The following is a 22,932-nucleotide window of genomic DNA, read 5'->3' as shown; positions in this document are numbered from 1 at the left end:
GGTCACAGTCGAGATCGTGAAGCTCGTGGGAGTCCAGTCGTACCATTTTCAGGTGAGAACTCCGTCGTTTTCACATCGATTCGACGATGTCAGTTTTGAGTACTATTCATGCAAAAATAATTTAGCACGTTTTTGGGATTTTGAAGCTCGTAGGTGACTTGGTGAGGTCCCAAGGAGCCTCGGAGTGCTTCGTTTGAAGAGTTTTGACGTCGGAATCACTGCGTTTAGAGTTGACCGGAGTTAGGAGGTTTGGACAGGTATGATCTAGTAGTTTTTGACCCGTAAAAATAGTATGGTCGTGTTCTACTAGTTTTAGGCTTCATTTTGGTGCAAGAATCACGAAAAATGGTTGAAAAACGAGAGAGAAAACAAGGTTGGCAGGTTTCGCGATTTTCCGGCGCCGGCAACGACACCGGAGGTTCGCTGGAGAAGGAGACGGAATATTCCTGACGCCGTTAACGGAATCTGTCAAAACTGACCGAATATTCCTTATGGCGTCAGTTGACGCCATCAGCGTGCCAGGCACGTGCCTGCGCGTGGCCGGCACGTGTGGTCGTGCCTTGGCCGGCGCGTAGGGGCGCGTGCGGCGGTGGAAAATTTTTCTAAAAATTTGGGTATGATCCTGAGGTTGTGTAGAGCACGTTGGTATATTCATTTGTCCAATTTGAGCAATGTATGAGAAGTTGTTACGAGAAGTTGGTTATGTGCTTTAAAATTAACGTTTTTATAGTTATTTCGCATATAGGTGATACGTATCCCGAGGACGAGCGTGGTCACTCGAGGCAGGGGGGCTACGACCCTTCCACATACCAGTGAGTGGGCTTTTGGTTTTTCGTATATACCTATATACTATATTTTTCCCATAAATTGATTTAAATGCTTATTAGTTATGCCATGCATTACATTATCGTTATTTATGCATCGTTGGTTACGTTAGTAGTTGTATATATATATATATACATATGCATATTGGGTGTTGTGGACGCACAGGTAAGTGCCAGGTAAGTGTTATTCATGTTTACATTCAGTAGCGATTCGAGATACTTAGAGAGCTCATAACCTGCACCCCCGGTGTTAGTGCTCCCGCCCAGAGTAGGGCACAGTCCTTCACGTGATGTTCACCTCCCGCACCACACACTCAGCTTGGATCCAAGTTAGGTGCACAGTCCTGTCGTACAGACCACATTAGGTGGTTCCGACTCGTAGGTGACTCGCGATTATTCGCACAACCTTCACGTGATCGTAGCACTAGAGCGTATATATATGTTACACCCAGGCCTGTCGTACAGACCACTTTAGTTGGTTTCGACTCGTGGGCAGGTTCAGTTATTTAGTTTGAGATTTGAGCTCTATATGCAGCCGTACAGGTCACGTTAGGTGACTCCGGCTGCCAGATTACATGTTATCGTTATGGTTTATACCTGAGCACTTGCATTTCTTTATGAGGTTTCGACATGGCATATTCTTGAGCATGTTTGGCATATCTATACATACGTATATATGTTTATATTCTGGGAAGTATACAGGTTTTACGGCGAGGGGTTAGAATGTATTTTACTAAATGGTTTTCGAAAAGCTTTGTTTTTGCCCACTCACGCTTTTGTTTTGCGCCCCTCCAGGTTCTAGTTGCTTAGCAGGTTCGGTGGTTTTCCAGAGGGTCCTTCCGGCTTTTCTAACAGACACTCACCAACGTAGGGTCACCTTCGGGTGTACTGTTGTCGCATCTTTTTCTTTTGGACTGTTGTAGACTAATTGCTCTGAATTTAGCATCTCACTTACGCTAGCACTGGTTTTTATCACTTTGTATGCTAGTTTTTTTTATTATTCGTACTTTTTGTTACTATTTTATTAGCTTCCGCACGTGCACATGGTTACGTCACCTCCGTGTGACGGCCAGCACGCCCTGATCTCGGTCGGGGTGTGTCACGGAAATTTTCTATTGATTGAATAATTTATTTTTAAAAAAGCCCAAAATTTATGCGTTTGAATTAGAGTTGTCAAAAATTAGGCTAGAGGTAAATAAATGTGTAAAAACTAAAATGTCTAAAATATGCTTAAATTTAACAATTCATTACGGAAGTGGGTAAAGTGAGACAAAAGAGTTGAAAATGTTAGTTTCAAGGGGTAAAGTGAGACAAAACCAGTTTCAGGAGGTAAACTGAGGCTCAATGGCAGGTTCAGGGAGCATTTCGACTAATAAGCCTATTTTTTTTTTTCCTTATAACAATCAATAGTTGGGGGAGGGGAATCAAATATTGAATTTCAAGTCCAAAAAACCGAAAATAAATGCTCTTAATTACTTGAACTAGAAGCCCTTTACAATTGGTAAAACCATACTCAGAAGTTACTAAAAATGAGAGTGGAGATAGCTTAGGTGGCAAAACAAGAATTAACTTGACTCCTCAATGGATGAGAAGGAGTTCCTCCTCAAGATGTTACCGATTCACAAGCTTTGTGTTTGTGATCAGATTCGTTCATATTATTAATCATTCTGTAATGATCCATCTCTGCAGAAAATCAATAAAATAAGAGATCGTTTAGTTATCGAACTATATAAAAACAAATAGTCAGATATCGTAAAAGCTTTATGAACCGTTATCTATTTGTTGTAATTGAATGACTAAACAACCTTATTTTAAATTGTTTTTTTTTTATTTTTTTTGCAGAAATAATCTTACAGAATGATTTATAATATGAACGGTTCTGGTTATAAACACAAAATTTTATAAATCGATTACAAAGTGTCTTGAGGAAGAACTCCTTCCTTAATTTAAAGAGCCAATCTTTCCTCATTGGTAAATGTGGATGTGGATTGGATTATGTCCAGAGTTCGATTATCTCCATCTAAAGAACAAAAGAAGTGGCTCCCTCAAGTAGTGGAATTATGATTTGGATGCTCTCGGATCTTTTTCTTGAGGATCCTAAGGATCAAGACATAAGGACCGTTCATCAAAGATCGTACGGTCATAATTAAATGCTTTTTACGCAAAACAAGATTACTTTACTTTTAAAAATATAAAAAGCATATAATTATGACCACACGATCTTTGATGAACAGTTTTTATACCTTGATCCCCGGATCCTCAGGGAGGGAATCCGGAGAGGTACAAATCCGTGGAATTATTTGAAGGTGTCAGAGTGCAGCTTTCTAGTTGAAACTTGAAAGACAGCATGCAGAGATTTTTTTTTTTTAATTTTTTTTGTCGGAGGCAGAGATTAATTAACACTCCTCCTTTAAGTAATCCTATGATCACGGCCCGATGAAAATGCTTATGCTACACTGCAGGGGAGATACTCTAGTGAGGTTTTTGGGCCTTGCTAACCGCAACCACATTCAAATCCATCTATCCGTTTTTGCTTAAACTTTCTCCGCGCTTAAATATTTCTATTATAACGCTAACAAATAGACTGGGTTAGAAAGCGCTTTTGTAGGATTCACTTCTAATTAGAAGCAGTTTTTAAGTAAGTGACAATAAACTTCAGTTGTGGAGCATTTCTTTACAATTGTCACGGAGTTTTTGTTGTTGTTAGAATTATAACAATACTCTGTTCATGAACCACTAAAAGTATCATTACACTCAGAAAAACTTTTCAATCCACCAAACCTATATATTATACTGTGTGGCCTGAGTCTTTCAAATTACAGTTTTAAGTATCCAACTGAAAGTAATTAAACAAACACATAGTCAAAGAACTTAAATCTCTCTCTCTCTCTCTCTAACTAGAGCTCCATGATGGAGTATTTAACGGCTGGGATTTGCATGAAACCAGAGTAAACCTCCTCTTAATCTTTAATTAATACAGTGGTCTATCATCTGTATGCTAATATTTAATGGTCCCCCACAACAGTTAGCCACCCACATTGCTTTGCCTCCGAGTTTTTATTTCGAGCGGTGATTTATACGCTCTTTTTTTTTCAATCTTATACACTATTTTTCTTTTCTAATCGTCCATTTGAATAAATTAAAACGAAAGAGAGCGTGCAAGATTTAAAAAGGATGCCATAACTAGGATTGAAAATATTTTATGACCTCCAACGAATAACCTCTTTTATCTTTTGGGTGCATTTAATCCTTCTTGCAAAAGTAAGTACGTCTAAAACATATCAAAATTTGTGGTTCCCTTTCTCCAACGTTACAAACTTACACAATCCAACGAGTCAAATTTGTGACAGATAGGAAGGGTACTATGTTCTTGTGTCTTAATCCTTTACTATTGTCTGTCACAACACTATACATAAATAATAACAAGTACGTACTAGCCTTCGATTTCACAAAATGATACATATACGAACAATGTTGGAACCGTTAAAAAATTATGTTAATCATATGGTCTAGCTAGACACAAGCCTTATGTTTAGATGTAGAAAGTTATAGACCCATGTCTCAATCACCTAGCACGTGAACATTATGTATGAGGTACATAACATCAGAAGTTATTTACAATTTATCAATCGTCTGAAATTACTTAAGTAGGAAACATGGTTGAAAAAATGGTAATTTTTTATTAGAATTCCAAAGTATTTTAAGGAAAAGCATTTAGGAAGTGTTTCTAATACTTGGCAGGTACTTCTCAAAAAACACTTCTGTATCAACCAAAAAAACTTATAAGTTAGGAAGTGTTATTAACGTCTCCAAAAGCAGTTTCAAACAGACCTTTACCATATTAACCACCTAGTTACAAGGAAAGTCTTGAGTAAGGTCAAACTTATGTGTAGTGACAATCAACATATCACATATTTATAATCGAGGAATCTCTCAAATAAGTTTATTCGACAGATTTTTTTTTTTTCCAAAAAATTGTAATGGTTGTGCTATATTTTCTTAACATAATCATACATTTTTTAATATTAATTTTAATCTACACACCTAATTCTCCTTGGTTTCACCAACCATCGTTTGGAATTGCTTTTAAACTGACTAATAGTTTTTTGATGAAAAATTTATTTGAAACCAATTCTTAGTAAAAATGCGAGTAAATCCTAAAAAAAAACACTTGAAGTGCTTCTACTTTTGAAACCCAAAATTTTTCTTCTCCAAAAGCATTTTTAGGAATTATAAAAGTACTTTCAAACGAGTCTTATGACTTGTGATGCAAATGCTGGCATTAATTGATGACTGTTAAAATCAAGAAATAATTTGGGTATCACATGGTGGTTAATGTTGTTTATTAGATGAGTAAACACTTTGAGACATTATTGTCTCCCTCAGTCTTACAACAAAGACATAATACAGCACACTGAAGGACCACACAACAACCCCAATGCTTAATAATAATTAGATTTAGTGATTTACCCTAAAAATATTCATTAGCTGTCCTGATTTAATTATAATTATAACTCCCCAAATCTTAATGGAAGCTTTTTAAGCTGTTGGCATGATATCTACCACTTCAAAAACCTTTCAAAATGACAAGAAAACCAACCCAAGAGAGGGGAATTCACAGGAAATACCAGAAAGAGGCAAACCGTATAGAAGGGTAGTTTGGTCATAAAAATGTATCTATGATTCAGAATGGCACATGTGGCCACATGCTTGGGACCCCTAACTAACATGTTATAACTTATACTACCCCTGTAAGCAGGGGAGTCAAATCTCTCTTTGACTAATCCAAACTCATTTGGATAACTAATCCATGAGATAATCCTAATTTAAAGTATCCTGCTCCAATGTGCTGTTTTAAATTTGAAAAAGCAAAAGATCCCCCTCTCCAACATAATCACATTTATCTTGCAAGGTTGATAGGATTTACCCTAATCTAATACCTACAAAACAATAAAAAGACAAAGCATGAAAAGCTTTAAGATTATCTTTTATTCGAAAATGATAAACACATAATACCATTTTTAATCTCTTATACACTTCTTTTTAATCATGACAGTTGATTCAGTTTGGTTTATTCAATTCGATGTTTAGATATAAAAAAAGACGTATGAAAATCACTTCTCATATTCTATTTAAGTAACAAAACTTTTCTAATTCCTCTCATTATGATACATGAATCTAAATTATATGTAACGTGATGCATTGTTCAAATCAACAAATCTAATAGTATAATATGTCAAACTGTCTAACAAAAGAAAATGTCTTCTCCTTTTGTATAATTTAGTGGAAAATGATTTTTACGCTCACTTTTTCTCCTCTAGCACTCCCTCTTTTTCTCTAGTGGTTGAATTGAATAAATCATATGAGCACTAAGGGTTCAAACAAAAGAAAAAGTTTCCATTCTTCAAAAGAGCACAGGTTAAATCCTTTTCCAGGAAGTTACTTTGCAATTTTTCTAATCAAATTTGGGGTTTTGGAAGAACAAGAAAGAAAACACTAGTTAGAATTGCATGAGAAGCTATGGTAATATATAAATTTGTTGTCTTTATTGAGTTCCCAATAAGGTGAAGTTGTCCATGTGCCTGCTTCTATATTCTAAACACCACCTGAGCTCTCTTGTTTCGCCTCCACCAGACCACCTAACTTTTATAATCCAAACGATAATTACTGCCCAATTAGCAATCACATAACACACAGATTAACACTTGACTCAAAAATTAACATCAATAAACCATCTCTTCCTTCCCTTTATATATTCCACATACCCTCATGCATTTGCTCAAAACCACTCTTTCACTACCACAAAAATGGGATCCCTAGAAATTGTTCAGGCAACCCCTAGATCCGTCGGCACGCCTTCGAGTCCGCGGATTTCGTTCTCCGCTGAGTTCCTCGACGAGAACAACTTCATCTCCATCACCCCGAATTCGCGCGGCGAAGTACAAGACAAAAAAATGGAGGGTGGTGATCACCAAAAGGTACGTAACCCGGATTTTGAGTTTCTCTCGAGCAACGTGAGTAGCCATGCCATGTTGTCTGCAGATGAGCTATTTTTCGAAGGGAAGCTCCTTCCCTTTTGGCAAAAGCAGCACGCCGAACGGCTCACGAAGCTCAACCTCAACACCAAGGACGTCGAGGGAGACGAGAATGAGGAGGGGGTGAACAAGGAGGAGAGCCGGGGGAGTTGGTTTGTGGACGACGATCCATCTCCGAGGCCGCCTAAGTGCACGGTTTTGTGGAAGGAGCTACTGAGACTGAAGAAGCAACGCGCTTCGACATTGTCCCCATCTTCCTCGTCCTCGTCTTCCTCTTCTTCCTCGAACTCGTTGGCGGATATAGCTACAACGACTGATCAAGAGAAGGAAGGGAACAAAGAGAAGTATATGAAGAGGATAAAGAAAGGGTTGGAACGAACAAGATCCGCAAGCATAAGAATAAGGCCGATGGTAAATGTGCCAATTTGCAAACAGGTGAAGAGCAGTGCCTTGCCACCTTTGTTTCCTCTCAGGAAAGGAAGAGTACTAGAGAGGTAGAGAAGTTGGTCCGATCTGCAAGATTAATTGTCTCATACAAACTCTACCATGCTCCGCCGTAAGACGAAAACCCTACTATGCTCCGGCGTAAGAGTGCGGCCAAAGATCCAACATCCAAGGATCCCCGTGCATATTGGAAAATCAAGATTTTCATTGTTTTCTCAAATTTCTCCATATTTTTTTTTCTTTCATTTGAAAATTCTATCTCATGTTTAGAAGGGTGTATTCAATTGAGAATTCGAGACCTTAATGGATTTATAAATCTATGGATTTTTGTGGAGTTTAATTGATTTGTAAGATTCCATATAAAATTTTGATTCAATTCCCTTGAAATATTTTGTGGATGCTTAAAATACACTACGAAATCTCTCAAATTCCCTCTAATTCCTCAACTTTTTCAAATTCTTTAAAATCAATTTCTAATTGAATGCATCTGGAATGTTATAAACTTCTTTAAAATCCTAATTGAATACACCCAGATTTCTAAGCATTTTAATAAACTATCTTCAATTTTAATTGAATAGACCTTTAATTTCAGATAAACACTTAAAATCCTGATTGAATACCCCTAAATTCATTAAAGGAATTAAAATCCCTCAAAATCCCAATTGAATACACCCAATGGTGAATTTGAAGAATCATAATGTAAATGCTAACTTTTCTAGTATTTTTTTGTCACAAAATTAACAGCAATTTGTTTGATTATTTTGTCTTTTTTCTTTCTTTTGGGATTTTTTTTTTTTTTTGAATAAACGATATTATTTACGTTAAGGGGTGGGGGAGTGGGTTAAACCTTACCGGGCAAGTAATAATGTGATTCAAATCTCGCTTTTGATGAAAATCAAACCTAAAGCTTCTCATTTACAAACGAAGAGAAATACTACTAAAGTGCAGTACTAATGACTTTAGGCTTGTATTGTCCAAAAAGTACATACAGTGATCCGCCAACCTGCTCTCCCAGATAAGCGAGGAGGAAAGTGAGAAAATCATGCAAGATGCAGATGCACATCTGTGACTCGGTGGGTCCAACATGTGAGCCATTGCAGCTTTTGGAATCTGATTTTTGGCCTTAACCACCATTGAATGTTTGAATTATTTTTAGCATATGCAGAAAGGGAAGAGGACCACATTCGTAGGGTTCTCTTTGATGCATGGTTTGAATGTAACAGGGAGTCGAATTCCCGACTCTAATTTACAGGGATGGAGATTCAAAATTAGGTGCAAGGAGACTGACACTCTGCCAATTGGCCTAAAGTACATCTGTGAATTTAATAGGGAACCATACACCTAACGGAAGTAAATAAAGGATCAACATCAATCACTTCACAAAAATATAACTTTTACAAACAATACAATGGTGTACATTTGAAAGGAAAAAAAAAGTGTATTAAAGAATAAGAAAAATCAACATGGACAACTTAAAGAGCATCAACTACGGATCAACGTGACCGTATATGAACAATCGGGTATAAAAATGTAGGGTAAAATTTCAATGAAGGTCTCAAACCCCATCAAAACTAAAGATAAGCGCAAGAACTTTCAACCGCAGGACCAAAGAGCAGGCAAAGGGAAAATTTGCAGTCCAAATTTTGTAGAGCTCTTAATGTTGAATGTTGGGATCAAGTTTCTTGGAAAAGATATTTACCTTTGAATGCACAATACTAGCTGTTCAAGAAGGTGGCTGTGCTGAAAAAGAATTTCCAAACGTCCTGAAATGCAAGTTAAAACAATCAGCTTAAGGTGCAATTCTTAAGGTTTGAGTGGTAAGACTAATGGAATTCAACTACCTTAGGTCCAGTCCCGATTTTCGAATAAGGCTATCTGGAACTTCACCAGTCAAATTATTGTTTTGTAAGAAACTGAAAGAGACATGGAAGCAAGTTAGGAAATCAGAAACATCAAGTATCACCACAGAATCACCGCATGTGCAAGATGAAAGAAAGTAAAAAAAAAAAAAAAAACAGTTTGCCCAGCTGTGCTGTCATCTAACAGTTTGCCCTAATGTATTCGTCTGTAATATACAGCACGCCGAACATGCAAATTTTTGTTGCAGCCATTCCAGATTCTTATATACTTGTGGGGTTATACCACAAGTTAACTTTTGCATCCAATAAATTACAGCGCTAACAATTCTACAATTAAACAGTATAAAATATACATATATTTGAGCTTGAACCAATAATAACTTAACGAAACCAAATTCTTCTCATCCATTTTTCAATACAAATAGACATTTTAGAAAATGCAATTAAAAAACTCAAATTAATACCAAGAAAGAAGAAAGAAGCGACTTTGACTGTTTGACATCACTTACAGTTCATGCAACCTATCAATGCTCCCGAGCGATGAGGGGATATTTCCACTGAAATGATTGTCTTCCAAGTGCCTTAAATGAGGGAAAAAGAAAAATTGGATCAGAGAAGGCCATTTCAGGCAAAAATAAGGAGACTCAGAATATTCAGGAATCAGATGAGACAACAATGCAATGACAAAGTAGCACAAAACCGCTAAAATAGATTATTAATCACTTAGTCACACCACAAGCAGTATAATTTCAACTTTCAGGCCACTGACTTCCAGAATACCATTTATGGTGGCCAATGTTTCCATATGCCATAATGTGTTTCATTGCAAGTTCAAAAATAAAATGATGAAGAGCCAAGGGCAAACGGTGGGAAGTAAATTGTCACAACTTACAGTTTCTCTAGTAACTTCAACGAACTTAGATCGGGAATATGCCCTGTAAAGTTATTCTTCCCAAGCAAGCTGTCAGAAGTACTAAATTGTCAATCAGGCATTCAACAATACTTGTGAACAAACTAAATACGGTTAAATTCTCAGGAACCTACATATTAGACAATGCGGTCATGTTGGCAATGCTAGGTGATAGCGATCCTGAAAGGCCCGTATTTGTCAGATTTCTGTAAGCATGAGGAAATAGAAGTAAGTTTTGGCCATGTTGAGATGGAAAAAGAAAGGGAAGCACACTATAAGCAATAAAAAAATCGAGCATGAAAAATGATTATGATAGGTTTCAACTCACAAAGTGACCACACGAACTCGAGGGCCTGGAGAGCATGTAATGCCCGTCCACGAGTACTGACGGGGAAAACAAGGATCACCATTCCAGTCAGGTGGAGGGTTCAGAAGACTTTGTTTTACTCTTTGCAAAGCAATAACTGTGATATGAAAAGGGAACTCCATGAAGTATTACATCAAGCCTAGGAACAATCTAATGTTGCAATTTGAATAAGCCTGATTACAAATTTCTAACATCAGTTAGTTCAAAACTAAAATATCACCCAAAACCATCAAGGATAAGCATACCATCTCGAGTAAGAGTTGTTCCTCCAAGGGGCAACACATCAAACACCTCGCCTGCATTAATCAAAGCACCACTGCTTGATCCGGCAGATGGGGTCAAAGTAATCCTAGTAGAACCAGAAAGAGGCCACCTTGCCGCATAAACAACAAGCCCTTCTGGCTTCACATCCAAATCCTTGTAATACGGAATACCATTGATGCTAATGTTCAACACTCTTGACCCTGTGGACTGCCCTGAGGCAAAGTACAGAGCTATGTAGTAATTCGATTCAGGAACTGACCGAGGAGGCCAATTCAACTCCATGGCCTCAGTTTTTCCTGTCGTCAATTCGCTTTCAAAAACTTTCAAAGGGGGCATATTCCACATGCCAGAAACAGACGCATTTGAGTTGCTCACATTGATCGGAATCATTGGATTGTGTTCTTCAAATGGCGCCCAAAATCGATCGAATTGGTCATCTGGGTATCTGAAAATACCCAATTTCAGATACTAAAATCTCACAAATTTAACTTCAAAGTCACTGAATACATAAATATAGAACTTAAACAAATGATAACAGTGCATTTTTGCTCACCATCACATTGATTGTCATTAAAAGAATGCAAATTAATCTATAAACTACACAAAAATTAAAATTTAAACTCATCTAACGGCAATCAATACGGTGATGCAAAAACATAGATGGGATGTGCCCTCCAAATGGCACCCAAAATCGATCGAATTGGTCATCTGTGTATCTGATGATAACCCAATTTTTAGATTCTAAACTCACTCAAACTTTGACTTCAAAAGTCACTGAATTTACAGATTTTTACAAGCTACAGCAAAAGAGAGAGGCGCATACCGAATGATGGATCCGGTGTACCCAAAGCTGTTTCGGGAGACCAAACTGAGGCCGTACGACTTGAAGTCCGTGGAGTTGTAGAGCGAGTCTTCGAGTATCACAAACTCCAGGGCGGAGATAAACGGGTCGGATTTGGTGTAATTGTTCGACCCGAGACAGACGCTCATGGTCTTGCCCTGAGCGAGAAAGACCCCCTCGTAGTAAGACGACAAGCCCTTGGCGTAGTCTTCGGTGGTGTTAACGACGGCCCAGAAAGTGCCGTCAACAATCTGGTCGAACACCGGCGGCGAACCGTTGCCGTAGTAGTAGTACGTGGTCCGGACCATGTACTTAGCTTTGCGGTAGACCTGGACGGTGTAGCAGAACTTGCGGTGGGGATTGTTCGGGAACGATCGGGCGGTGGAGAGGATGGGGACGAGGACCGGGGTCGTTAAGTTCCTCGGGGTCCCAGCGGATACGAAGCTGGTGTCCGGGAGCCATTCGCGGCCGTCGATTTCGGATTTGACGGCGGCGCCGCAGTTAATAAGAGTACCTGGTTCAAAATTTTCAAATTAGAATGTGAGCATTCAACCCAAAGTCAATTGGAAGACCGAAAATGAATTTTACAATAAGGGACTTGACATTTCCATATTAAAGGGCATACCTTTGGGGAGGGAGAGAGAGAGGGGGATGAGGGAGAGGAGGAGGAGGGGGAGGAGGAGATGGAGGAGGGAGATAAACATGGTGGAGGGTGAGGAGAGAGAGAGGAGGTGTAGAGAGAGAATGGAAGGGCTTTGGTTGGGTGAGTGAGATAAGCAAGGAAGGAATAGGCAGAGAGAGAGAGAGAGAGAGAGAGAAGGAGCCGCGAAGGTGGAGTTGGGGAAGAGGAAAGGTATTTCGGTTGGGTAAACGCGGGAAAACAAGGGCTTGGTCAAGAGTCGGTAGTTTAATTGCTAAATTAACTAATGTAATTATGATTTGGTGGGGTAGGTGGGTGTGTGGGGGTACCACTTAGACGAAATGAAGACCCGGCCCACCAGAAAAAGTAAACGGATAAACTGTAAACAAGTGAAGCCAGCAGGACTCGACCAACTCAAACGACAGCCCAACAGTTAACTGTAGAAGCGAAAACAAACAGAAGCTCCAAACCAAACCAAACCAAACCAAACCACCAGAAGAAGATTAATAAATATTTTAAATCGGCTTAAGCAAAATTAAGTTTATGAAAGTTCCAAGGGACTGTTTTCTGCTCTATACTTTATATCAATTCGAACAAATACTGGCTTTGTCTATAGTTATTCATCATTATACCAAAATAAAGTTGTATATGTTTTCTTAACCACTAGATCCAAGGAAAAAATGGTAGGGCTCGAACTTTATGTAACTTCAAGTGTGACGTAAGTGATATTTTATCTCAAAATGCCGTGCACTTAATATTTTCTTTCTTTTTCTTTTTGACTAGTGTATCCAAGTCTTAGACTTGACTACTCACTTGACCTCACAACATTTGGGGAGTGAGAAACTCTAGCATTTGCTAGGTGGGTACCGTGGAAGAAAGTCGAACCTCAGACAATTTAAGAGCAAACCAAGGACTTGACGGCTAGACCAACAACTCTTAGATTAATATTCTTTTATGAGCAATCAATCCTTCGATTTTGCACAATTGTATGTTTGAGTACATCGATATATTTTTACACTAAGAGGGGGGAGTTCAGCTAAGCAACATACTTGGCAACCAAATTTTGTATTGAATTCACCATCCATAAAATTCAAACCTAAAACCTCTCACTTTCAATTGAAAATGAATATCGGTGACTCCACAATTGTATTTGATCCACCATTCTTAACAATCTCGACCTTGAATCAAATCATAATTCGTCCATCCTCCGTCTATTAGGCAATTGATTACATGTGCTCCATGATGATTTGTCATGTGTCCTATGCCAAACCTGGCTCTAATACCATGTTTTGTACCTTTGTAATCTTAGCTCGTCACTAATTGCACAAGTTGTATTAGTTTTGTTCAGAACTTAAATCCTAAGTCGAATACATGCTTGAGCCCCATTCTCTTGGACCTCCATGTGTGATATTTTATGTCAAAAACACCAACACATTTAAAAAAAAAAAAAAAAAAAAAAAAATTACATCCTAACCAATTGATCTAGAATATATTTTGTGGGATGTGATATCCACACATCATTTTTAATTTATCCCACGTCTTTTTGGTTTTCGGCCGTCTGATTGGATGAATTGAAGAAGATCAACGGACATAAATGAACAAGAGATGTGTGAGAAGTAAAAAGGGGTGTGTAGATAGCACATCCCTATTTTGTTCGGAAACATGATTAATTTAAAACAACAATGATTTTTCACATACTCACTTTCACAATTACTCCCTAGTTAATTCAATATTTTAATTTTCTTTTGATCAGTTTCATCAATAACTAGAAAAAAAAAAAAATGGAGTGCTAAAAAAAAAAAAAAAGGGTGCATAAAGAATTTCCATTTTTTTTTTCTTGAGCAAATGATGTTATTTGCACTAAAGAAGTAGGAGATCAGACTAAATCTTACAATGGATTAACAATAATGAGATTCAAATTTGCTTTTAACGAGAATCAAATCTAAAACATCTCAATTACGAGGAAAGAACAATACTATCAGACAAACATCTCAATTACAAGGAATTTTTTTTTTTTTGGGTCAAATAACCTCATTTTTTTAGTATATTTTTACACTAAGAGGAGGGGGAGTTCGGTAAAGCCACATAATGGGCAGTCTAGTTTGGTAACAAATTTGTCATTTACGAGATTTGAACTTACGACCTCTTACTTTCAAATGAAAAGGAATATCACCGGATCATGAGTGACAAATAACCTTATTTTTAAAAGCTGAAAAAATGGTATCGGACGACAAATGGGTCTAGTGATAGAGTAAGCTTGGTTTGGTATTGCTGTGCTTTGAAAAAAAGCTGCTTCTGCTGTGCTGTGAGAATAAGCAGCTGTGAAATAAAGCAGCAGAATGTTTGGTAAACTTTTTTGTAAAAGTGCTTTTGAAAAAAAAAAAACAGTATTAGAGTGTTTGGTAAACTTTTATGTAAAACAGATGTGAAAAAAAGCCGGTTTTTCAAAGCTAGGTTTTGCAGCTTCTTGTTTTTGGTTTTTTTTCATCCAAAACTGTGAAAAAAAGCTGAAGCTGAGTGTTTACCAAACACAAAAACAGCTCCCAGCTTTTTTTGATAGCAGCTTTTTTCAGAATCACCTCAGTACCAAACCAGGTCTAAGTCCAAAGAAAAGAGTGACACTTCTGAAAATGGGCCCAAAACTTGATTGATCTGGTCCACCCACGCCCTATATTTTATCGTGTAATTACCATAATGGGCAGTCTAGTTTGGTAACAAATTCGTCATCCACGAGATTTGAACTTACGACCTCTTACTTTCAAATGAAAAGGAATATCACCGGATCATGAGTGGCAAATAACCTTATTTTTAAAAGCTGAAAAAATGGTATCGGGACGACAAATGGGTCTAGTGATAGAGTAAGTCCAAAGAAAAGAGTGACACTTCTGAAAATGGGCCCAAAACTTGATTGTGCTGGTCCACCCACGCCCTATATTTTATCGTGTAATCACCATTGGATTCTCTCCATTTCTCTAGGCTCGATTCTGCAGCTATTATTTTTCTCCAAATATAAAAATTGGGTGGACCTCAATTTTTGACTTACATGCAAAACTCTCTCCAATCAATTCATGAAATGTTAGGCATGTGAACCCAGTTGAATGTTTGAAACAATCATAATCAACCCTTCGTGCGTGAAAAATCACATTCTCTTAATGAGAATTAGATAATGAGTTTACTGTCATCGTAGTTCAAGACTTGAATTTGTATTAACAGATCAAAATGTTACATAACAATAACTTCAAACTCTTCATTTTGATTTAGTAAATAACTTTGTCCCGGTAGCTAGGGACGTTAAGACAGTGGTGTTTGTTTAATGAAACCGTTCCTTGTGGTTTTGGTTGGTTCGGGTGGGTGCCAAATTCACGCGGTCTTGTGCTTTCTCCCAAGACATCACTTTCAGTTGGCTAACTTCCCGGGTTCATTTATTCACACACCCGACCCATCCCGGTCGACCCGACCCAACAACTTGAACGAAAGTCCCACACGGCAACTACCTGCAAGCACGACGGAACTAGCATGGCAGTTGGCCGGGTCCTCTGGATTCTAGCAGGCCCATCCAGAACGCACCGTCCGCACGTTCGCTGATATCGCCGTCCCACTCTCTGCCTTCTCCGAGCGGGAGCGCACGTTAATCCATATATTAATAATTTAGTTATTCTCAAAAAAATAATTTAGTGAAAAAAAAAATAAATAAATAAATAAATGGATATGTAGATATACCGGAAATCGTGTGGCGGATTTTGACCCAACACATCCACCGGAAAGGAAAAGAAAGGAGAAAGCAACAAAACAAAAAAGAAAAAACTTTCACTTTTTTTTTTTAAAATTCTAATTTCCGAAAATACCCTTGGATCGATCTCTCTCTCACTTGTCCCTGTCTCTCAGTCGAACCTCTTCAAGTCCGAAGTTTGTTTTTCCAATTCGGATCAGTTTCTCTTCTTCGTCGCTTCCGTCGTCGTTGATGGAGTTGCAGAGGCGCCAGGACCAGAGACGTCCAGAAAGGAAGGGGCAGAAGCGGAAGCTAGAGGAGGAAACCGGCGGCGAGCGGGAGATCTCGGTGAAGTCCGGCGAAGCCAGAAAGGCGCTGCTGAGCGAGGTCAGCGAGCAGGTGAAGGTCCTCAACTCCACCTTCTCTTGGAGCGAAGCCGATCGAGCTTCTGCCAAGCGCGCCACGCACGTCCTCGCCGAGCTCGGCAAGAACGGTTGGTTGAAACGAAATCCCCAAATCACTCTCCGATCTCGCTTTTTCCCCTCATTTCTTATCGGTTGTGAAGCTTTCGAGGTTCTTGAATAGCTCGGATTTAACGATTTTATGCGTTTGTGTGTGAGCAGAGGAGGTAGTGAGTGTGATCGTCGAAGGCGGCGCGGTTCCGGCTCTGGTGAAGCATCTTCAAGCGCCGCCGTTAAGCGACGGCGACCGGAGTTCGAAGCCGTTTGAACACGAGGTTGAGAAGGGAAGTGCCTTTGCCCTGGGCCTTCTCGCAGTTAAGGTCACTTTACTCTTACTGTTTTTCAAATTTTCAGTCCACTTTTGGTCAAAATTTTCTGTGGACTTTGAAATTTCCTTTTCTGTATGAATAGATTTCTCGTTTTAATTTCTTCAGTGATGGTACAATTGAGCTTGTAATTTACTCACAGAGGTTCAAGAATTGGAATTTATGTTAGTTGGATTTGGAATTTTGGATACTAACTGAAGTTGCTAAAATTCAAAATTTTTATAAAATTACAGTTATGGTTGGGGAAATTATAATTCGAAAATATACGAAAATAATATATTCTCTTCCCAGAAGCACACAGACAATTAGGCCTATTATTAATTTAATTGATATTAGAATGCACCGACAATTAGTATGAACTATGAAGCTACAATTTCACAATAGTGAGTCAAAAGTATTTTTTTTTTGGCTGTGGTATACATCTAAGAAGGTGTAGTGTGATTATTTTTTGTCGGGTTGTTTGGTGGTATTGTAGTTGCCGGTTTGCTATAGTAAGTTGGTGTGGTATGGTTGCCGATATGTCTGGGTTGCTTTTGATTCTCGGTGTATCCAGTATTACTCTTGACCTTCTTTATGTTGCACGGATATTTATGTGGGACACTCTTGGATAGGATCTAATTCACCGTCACGCTTACTCTACGTATAATTGCTAAACTTGTTCATTCTTGCTGTCATATGTGTCAACAGCCGGAGCACCAACAACTCATTGTTGACACTGGCGCATTAGCTCATCTTGTGGATTTGTTAAAGAGGCACAAGGATGGTCCTGTATCTCGAGCTTTGTATAGCGTCATTCGTAGAGCTGCTGATGCCATCACCAACCTTGCTCATGAGAATAGCAACATTAAAACCCGTGTCAGGTTTGCTTATGTCTCAAGTACCTTCTTTCTCAATAAAAATGACAGTAGCAACATGATTCTAATGATCATCAGGAATGCATATACAGAATAGAAGGTGGAATTCCACCTCTAGTTGAGTTGCTTGAATTTGCTGATACCAAGGTGCAAAGAGCAGCTGCTGGAGCATTACGAACCCTGGCATTTAAAAATGACGAGAATAAGAATCAGGTGATAGGTCTTTTTTTTTTTAAAGTTACTTATGATAAAAGGTTGGTTTGAACAAGAACCTGATGGTGTCAATTTATGGCTTTGCAGATTGTTGAATGCAATGCGCTTCCTACTCTCATTCTAATGCTTCGGTCTGAGGATGCTGCAATACATTACGAAGCAGTAGGATCTTATTTTACTTGAATTTATACCATGCACAATGGGACTTCTATTGTTCAGAATTAGGTTTTCGCACTTCATGTTTTTGCAACATCAGACCATTTATAATGTGATGCAGGTTGGTGTTATTGGAAATCTGGTACATTCGTCTCCAATCATAAAGAAAGAAGTTCTTCTTGCGGGAGCTTTACAACCTGTTATTGGATTGCTTAGGTGTGTCCCAGTAGTGCCATGTCACGTGATGAAACTATACTATTATTGTTTAGTGTCCATTATTTCGTAACGTGAAGAAGTTTCTCAAGTCTTGTATTGGGTTACAGTTCCTGCTGCTCTGAGAGCCAAAGAGAAGCAGCTTTATTACTTGGACAATTTGCTGCAACTGATTCAGATTGCAAGGTGGGTTAGATATATTTCTTTCATTCAATTCTTTTCCATGATTTGAGTCAAATTCTCACCCCTGTTTTTGCGTTTGGCACCACAAAGATGTTAGGAATGAAAACATCATTAATCTTCTCTCTGGTCGAATAATGATCCTATGACTTGCAGGCTTTGCTTTATCCTTGTAGATAGATCTTTGTTCTTTCCCTGTTGTTTCTTTGCTTTTGGGTCCTTACTCCTTACATTGCCCTTGCCCTTCCACTGAAATAGTCAGGGTTTTTGTAGGTTCACATTGTACAGAGGGGTGCTGTTCGGCCTCTGATTGAGATGCTTCAGTCCCCTGACGTACAACTAAAGGAGATGTCAGCTTTTGCATTGGGTAGACTGGCACAGGTTATTATTTCTTCACATATGTTGTTTCTTTTGTGTAAATTACAATTCTTTGGCCATATAGTCTTCATCCCAGTGGATGTATTCTACCTTTCAAGGATGGATTTTGATTTTGCGCTGAGAATATACTTAACCATAGATGGACTTATTTCATGTTCCGCTAGAAATGAAGATGAATTTATGGGTCATATGTTTTCACTGTTGAGCAGAAGTTTTAGATTTAAACTTGAGTTTCTTCTAGTCACTAATATCATCACTAGTTCTCAGGTTTCCTCATAGTGATCCAATGAATTAATTTTGATTTACTATTCAAGTAATGCTTTTTCTTTGTCTTTTGGTGCTATGCGAGATGCTCTTTTGTAATAATGATTCAAGTATTTGCTAATTCAGGACACAAACAACCAAGCTGGTATTGCTCACAATGGTGGTTTAGTGCCATTGCTGAAGCTTCTTGATTCGAAAAATGGTTCTCTACAACATAATGCCGCATTTACTCTTTATGGCCTTGCAGATAATGAGGTATGGTATAATTAATAAATTTTCATGAAAATTATGTCGAGGTAGACATTTAACACCATTTTAATTGATGTTATTTTGTTGGTTCGTTTTCTCCTCTAGGATAATGTTTCCGATTATATCAGGGTTGGAGGTGTTCAGAAGCTGCAAGAGGGAGAATTTATTTTTCAAGTATCTTTCTCTCACTCTCTCTCTAAAGATTTTATTTATATTTGTAGTTCCTCTAAATACTGCATGTTTCTAAATGTTATAATTCTTAAATCATTCCTTAAGTATCTTAGTACTAACTATAATGGATGTTTTCAGTTCTTCCATTTTCCTTCGCTCTTTGCTACATATTATAAATTGTAACCTCCAAGAATTGACGAGTCGTATTATCAGGCAACAAAGGACTGTGTGACCAAAACATTGAAAAGATTAGAGGAGAAGATTCATGGACGAGTGAGCGTGTCATGCCTATATCTAATTTTAATTTTATTTTTTAATTTCTAGCATTTGGTATGTTTAATGTATTAAATATATGAGATTGTAACTTCTTATTGTTTCAATGTAGGTTTTGTCCCATTTGTTATATTTGATGCGTGTAGCAGAGAGGGCTGTCCAAAGACGAGTTGCTTTGGCTTTTGCTCATCTTTGTTCGCCAGATGATCTAAGAACAATATTCATCGACAACAATGGCATGTCACTTCCCGTGTTTATATCATGTTGTTCATGGTTTCTTTTGCATATGAACTTGTATTATATTTCTGCTGGTTTTGTGCTTGCTGATATTGATATTATTAAGCAGGTTTGGAGTTACTTCTTGGGCTTCTTGGTTCCAGTGCCCATAAACAGCAACTTGATGGTGCGACAGCTTTGTATAAGCTAGCCAACAAAGCCATGACTCTTTCTCCTGTGGATGCAGCTCCCCCATCTCCAACACCACAGGTTGGGGTGTTTTTCAAACAGTTGGTTGCTTGTGGTGAATTCTTGTGTTTGTGGACATAATATAAAGTCAATGTGGAAGCATTATATATGTTTTGTTTTCCAACTTACTCAAATTATTGTTGGCCATTTTGAACCTCTAAAACATAAGCGAAAGTTACAACCACACCACTCATTGTAATTCGGTACAGTTTTTCTGGAAAGAAATCGAATCCAATATGCCTATTCTATGGCTGCTTTCTTGCATTTAAAATTACTGTCATCTTAGGCAATAAAGTATTTTTTTTGGTATAAATTGCTTGTGATGGTGGATAAATCTTCATGCAGGTCTATCTGGGGGAGCAGTATGTAAACAATCCTACGCTTTCCGATGTTATTTTCTTAGTTGAAGGTTTAAATCTTTTATCTTTATTTAAGCTCGTCCTACTTATGCTAGATTAGTTGACATTACAGAACATTCAATTACCATGGGTCATTGTATTGTTAACATAAAGGACCTCTTTAAATGTTTGATTGTTTGCTGACCAATTGCAGGTAGACGGTTCTATGCTCACAGAATTTGCCTGCTAGCTTCTTCAGATGCCTTCCGTGCAATGTTTGATGGTGGTTACCGGGTGGGTATCTATTTTCTTACAAATAAACACTGAAGTGCACGTAACATGGTAAAAAGGATGTCTTCATGTTCAATAGCGTGCAATATCTTTATAATTTCCATTTAACCTATGACAGGAGAAGGATGCGAGGGACATTGAGATACCAAATATTAGATGGGAGGTTTTCGAGTTGATGATGAGGTAAATTGAAGATTGTATTTTTCCTCTTTCACAAAAGTCGTCTTGTGAGCTTTGATAACTCAGAGACTTCCGACTTTGCACAGATTTATATACACTGGATCAGTCGACATTACTATTGATATTGCTCAAGATCTCCTCAGAGCTGCTGATCAGTATCTTTTGGAGGGACTCAAGCGGCTTTGTGAGTATACAATAGCACAGGTGACCTGATTCTCTCTCTCTCTGCTCATGTCCCGCTCTGAGTTGAAAAAGGCAGCCACCTAATTACTATTCTACTCTTTTTTGAATAGGACATATCGTTGGACAACGTTTCAAACATGTATGAACTTTCAGAAGCCTTCCATGCGATGTCATTGAGGCACACATGCATTTTGTTTATTTTGGAGCAGTTCGATAAATTGAGTGCCAGACCAGGGTACGTGCTCCCTCCAACCTTTCGTTCTGATTCAGAAGATTATTTCTGTATAGGCCAAATGAGTCCCTAGATTTAGTCTTCTTTTGCTTAGCAAGGGTACCTCCGCATTTGCTTATTTTGTCCGAAGTTTCGTTTTTTGTTTTCATCTACTGAACTTGTCTCGATGCTGCAACACTGCAGGAACTCTCATCTGATCATGCGTATATTACCCGAGATCTGCACTTACTTTACCAAAGCGCTTACTAAGCCTAACCCACATAGCTTGCGGCTATAAATTGCTGCCTTAAATTCTTGAGTCCTAACACCCCGATGTACAGAAACCGCTAGTAGATGCTCTTGCTGTTGTCGAGCCATGAGAATTTTCTAATTCTTTGATTGTAGTTTGCTTACGATCCGTTCTGATTCAATTACTTGTAAAAACGATGCCCCGTCATTACCGTCGCCCATTGTCTTGGCTTTGCTCTTTTTTAGTGAAATCGTATTTAGTAAGAGACTAGCAATGGTGCCCGCACGGTGCAACTGGTTTTAAAACTGTATAAAACAAGCAGAAATTTTTGAGTACCTACAATGTGCAACACTGTTTACATGTGGAGGTCTATTTACAACTATATTTTCAGTAACTAACATATAGGTGTCCAAATGTTCATGTCACGGTCTTTGGTCTCTGGGGCGAAGTTCCTAGATTCTTGTGGGTTTGACCTAAAGAGTTAGATGAGCTTGCTCTAAATTACAACATAATGTGAGAAAACAAATATCAGTACATTGCAACTTGTATCACCATAAGAAGGAAAACATACACAATTGATGTTCTTTTGATGATGTAGGGGGTATTAATAAGTAAGGTGAATTGTCAATTTAGTCTTTGAATTATTACCTTAGTAAAAAATAAGTCCTTAAACTATTTGTTTTCTTTAGAAAAACTAGTAATTAAATTATCAAAATATGCTAATTACACCCTTAATATTATGTTCGAAGCTATTATATTCAAATTTTCGTCAATTTAAGTGATGTTACTTGCATGTGACACATTGGAGAGTAGTTTGGTAGTTTTCCATAATGAAATAGTGTATGAAGTAAACTTTTTTTTTTTTTCGACAGAAAAGGAAATGCATTAAAGAGAGAAGCCCCTCAGGCAACCCGTTTGAGTACAATCAAATAGATAAGCTGGGTGAGCAGCCAAGGGGATGGTACCATCCCAAACATGAAAGTCATCAACAGAAAAACCTACACTAGTGATCGCATATGCTAAAAATTGGCTTCCCTAAAAACATGCTTCCAGCAAATAACCTCAAAGGAGTTTGACAGTCGACGAATGTCTGCAAGAATGGTCTTTAAACGCCAGGAGGCATGATAAGAACCACGAATAGCCTCAATAACCAGCTTCGAGTCCCCTTCTACAATGATGTGCTTAAGACCATTCGCTTTTGCCATCCAGAGACCATCACTGAGAGCCAAGCATTCCGCCACATTAATGGTAGTTTGACCAAACCTTCGAGCCCCAGCGATGAAATGAGATCCCATCTCATTTCTAATTACAAATCCTGAAGTACCCTGCTGGTTAACCACCGAACCATCAAAATTGAGTTTGACAAAACCAACCTTCGGAGGA

General features: G+C 38.2%; 3 protein-coding genes across 4 annotated transcripts; 2 read left to right on the top strand and 1 right to left on the bottom strand.

Annotated features, from left to right (window-relative positions):
- The first annotated feature begins 6,626 nt into the window (after positions 1 to 6,626).
- LOC137730574 (uncharacterized) lies at positions 6,627 to 7,574 on the top strand. Its single transcript, XM_068469557.1, has one exon. The coding sequence runs from the start codon at positions 6,632 to 6,634 to the stop codon at positions 7,355 to 7,357; it is 726 nt and encodes a 241-aa protein (XP_068325658.1). The 5' UTR covers positions 6,627 to 6,631; the 3' UTR covers positions 7,358 to 7,574.
- A 571-nt stretch (positions 7,575 to 8,145) lies between these two features.
- LOC137732027 (putative leucine-rich repeat receptor-like serine/threonine-protein kinase At2g14440) lies at positions 8,146 to 12,359 on the bottom strand. The gene is made up of 10 exons (XM_068471312.1): positions 12,170 to 12,359; positions 11,527 to 12,058; positions 10,685 to 11,148; positions 10,401 to 10,536; positions 10,207 to 10,278; positions 10,055 to 10,123; positions 9,672 to 9,743; positions 9,145 to 9,216; positions 9,003 to 9,066; positions 8,146 to 8,644 (listed from the first exon to the last, which is right to left on the bottom strand). Exons 1-9 carry the CDS (start codon positions 12,246 to 12,248, stop codon positions 9,027 to 9,029), a joined length of 1,536 nt encoding a protein of 511 aa, XP_068327413.1. The 5' UTR covers positions 12,249 to 12,359; the 3' UTR covers positions 8,146 to 8,644; positions 9,003 to 9,026.
- A 3,658-nt stretch (positions 12,360 to 16,017) lies between these two features.
- LOC137731591 (ARM REPEAT PROTEIN INTERACTING WITH ABF2-like) lies at positions 16,018 to 21,909 on the top strand. Of its 2 annotated transcripts, none has more exons than XM_068470747.1 (19): positions 16,018 to 16,386; positions 16,517 to 16,668; positions 17,368 to 17,540; positions 17,627 to 17,747; positions 17,835 to 17,909; positions 18,025 to 18,119; positions 18,227 to 18,302; positions 18,570 to 18,677; positions 19,065 to 19,193; positions 19,293 to 19,361; positions 19,572 to 19,631; positions 19,744 to 19,867; positions 19,978 to 20,117; positions 20,442 to 20,505; positions 20,649 to 20,728; positions 20,844 to 20,908; positions 20,992 to 21,109; positions 21,199 to 21,323; positions 21,504 to 21,909. In XM_068470747.1, the coding sequence occupies exons 1-19, from the start codon at positions 16,146 to 16,148 to the stop codon at positions 21,595 to 21,597; spliced, it is 2,109 nt and encodes a 702-aa protein (XP_068326848.1). In that variant the 5' UTR covers positions 16,018 to 16,145; the 3' UTR covers positions 21,598 to 21,909. The 2 variants fall into 2 exon arrangements, with proteins under 2 accessions (XP_068326848.1, XP_068326847.1); XM_068470746.1 differs by having other exon boundaries at positions 16,023 to 16,386; positions 16,517 to 16,674.
- Positions 21,910 to 22,932: the final 1,023 nt, after the last annotated feature.

This window comes from Pyrus communis, chromosome 4 (genome assembly GCF_963583255.1).
Source record: "Pyrus communis chromosome 4, drPyrComm1.1, whole genome shotgun sequence".
Lineage (NCBI taxonomy): Eukaryota > Viridiplantae > Streptophyta > Magnoliopsida > Rosales > Rosaceae > Pyrus > Pyrus communis.
Note: the sequence above shows the minus strand (reverse complement) of the source record. Positions and strands in the feature narration are given on the sequence as shown.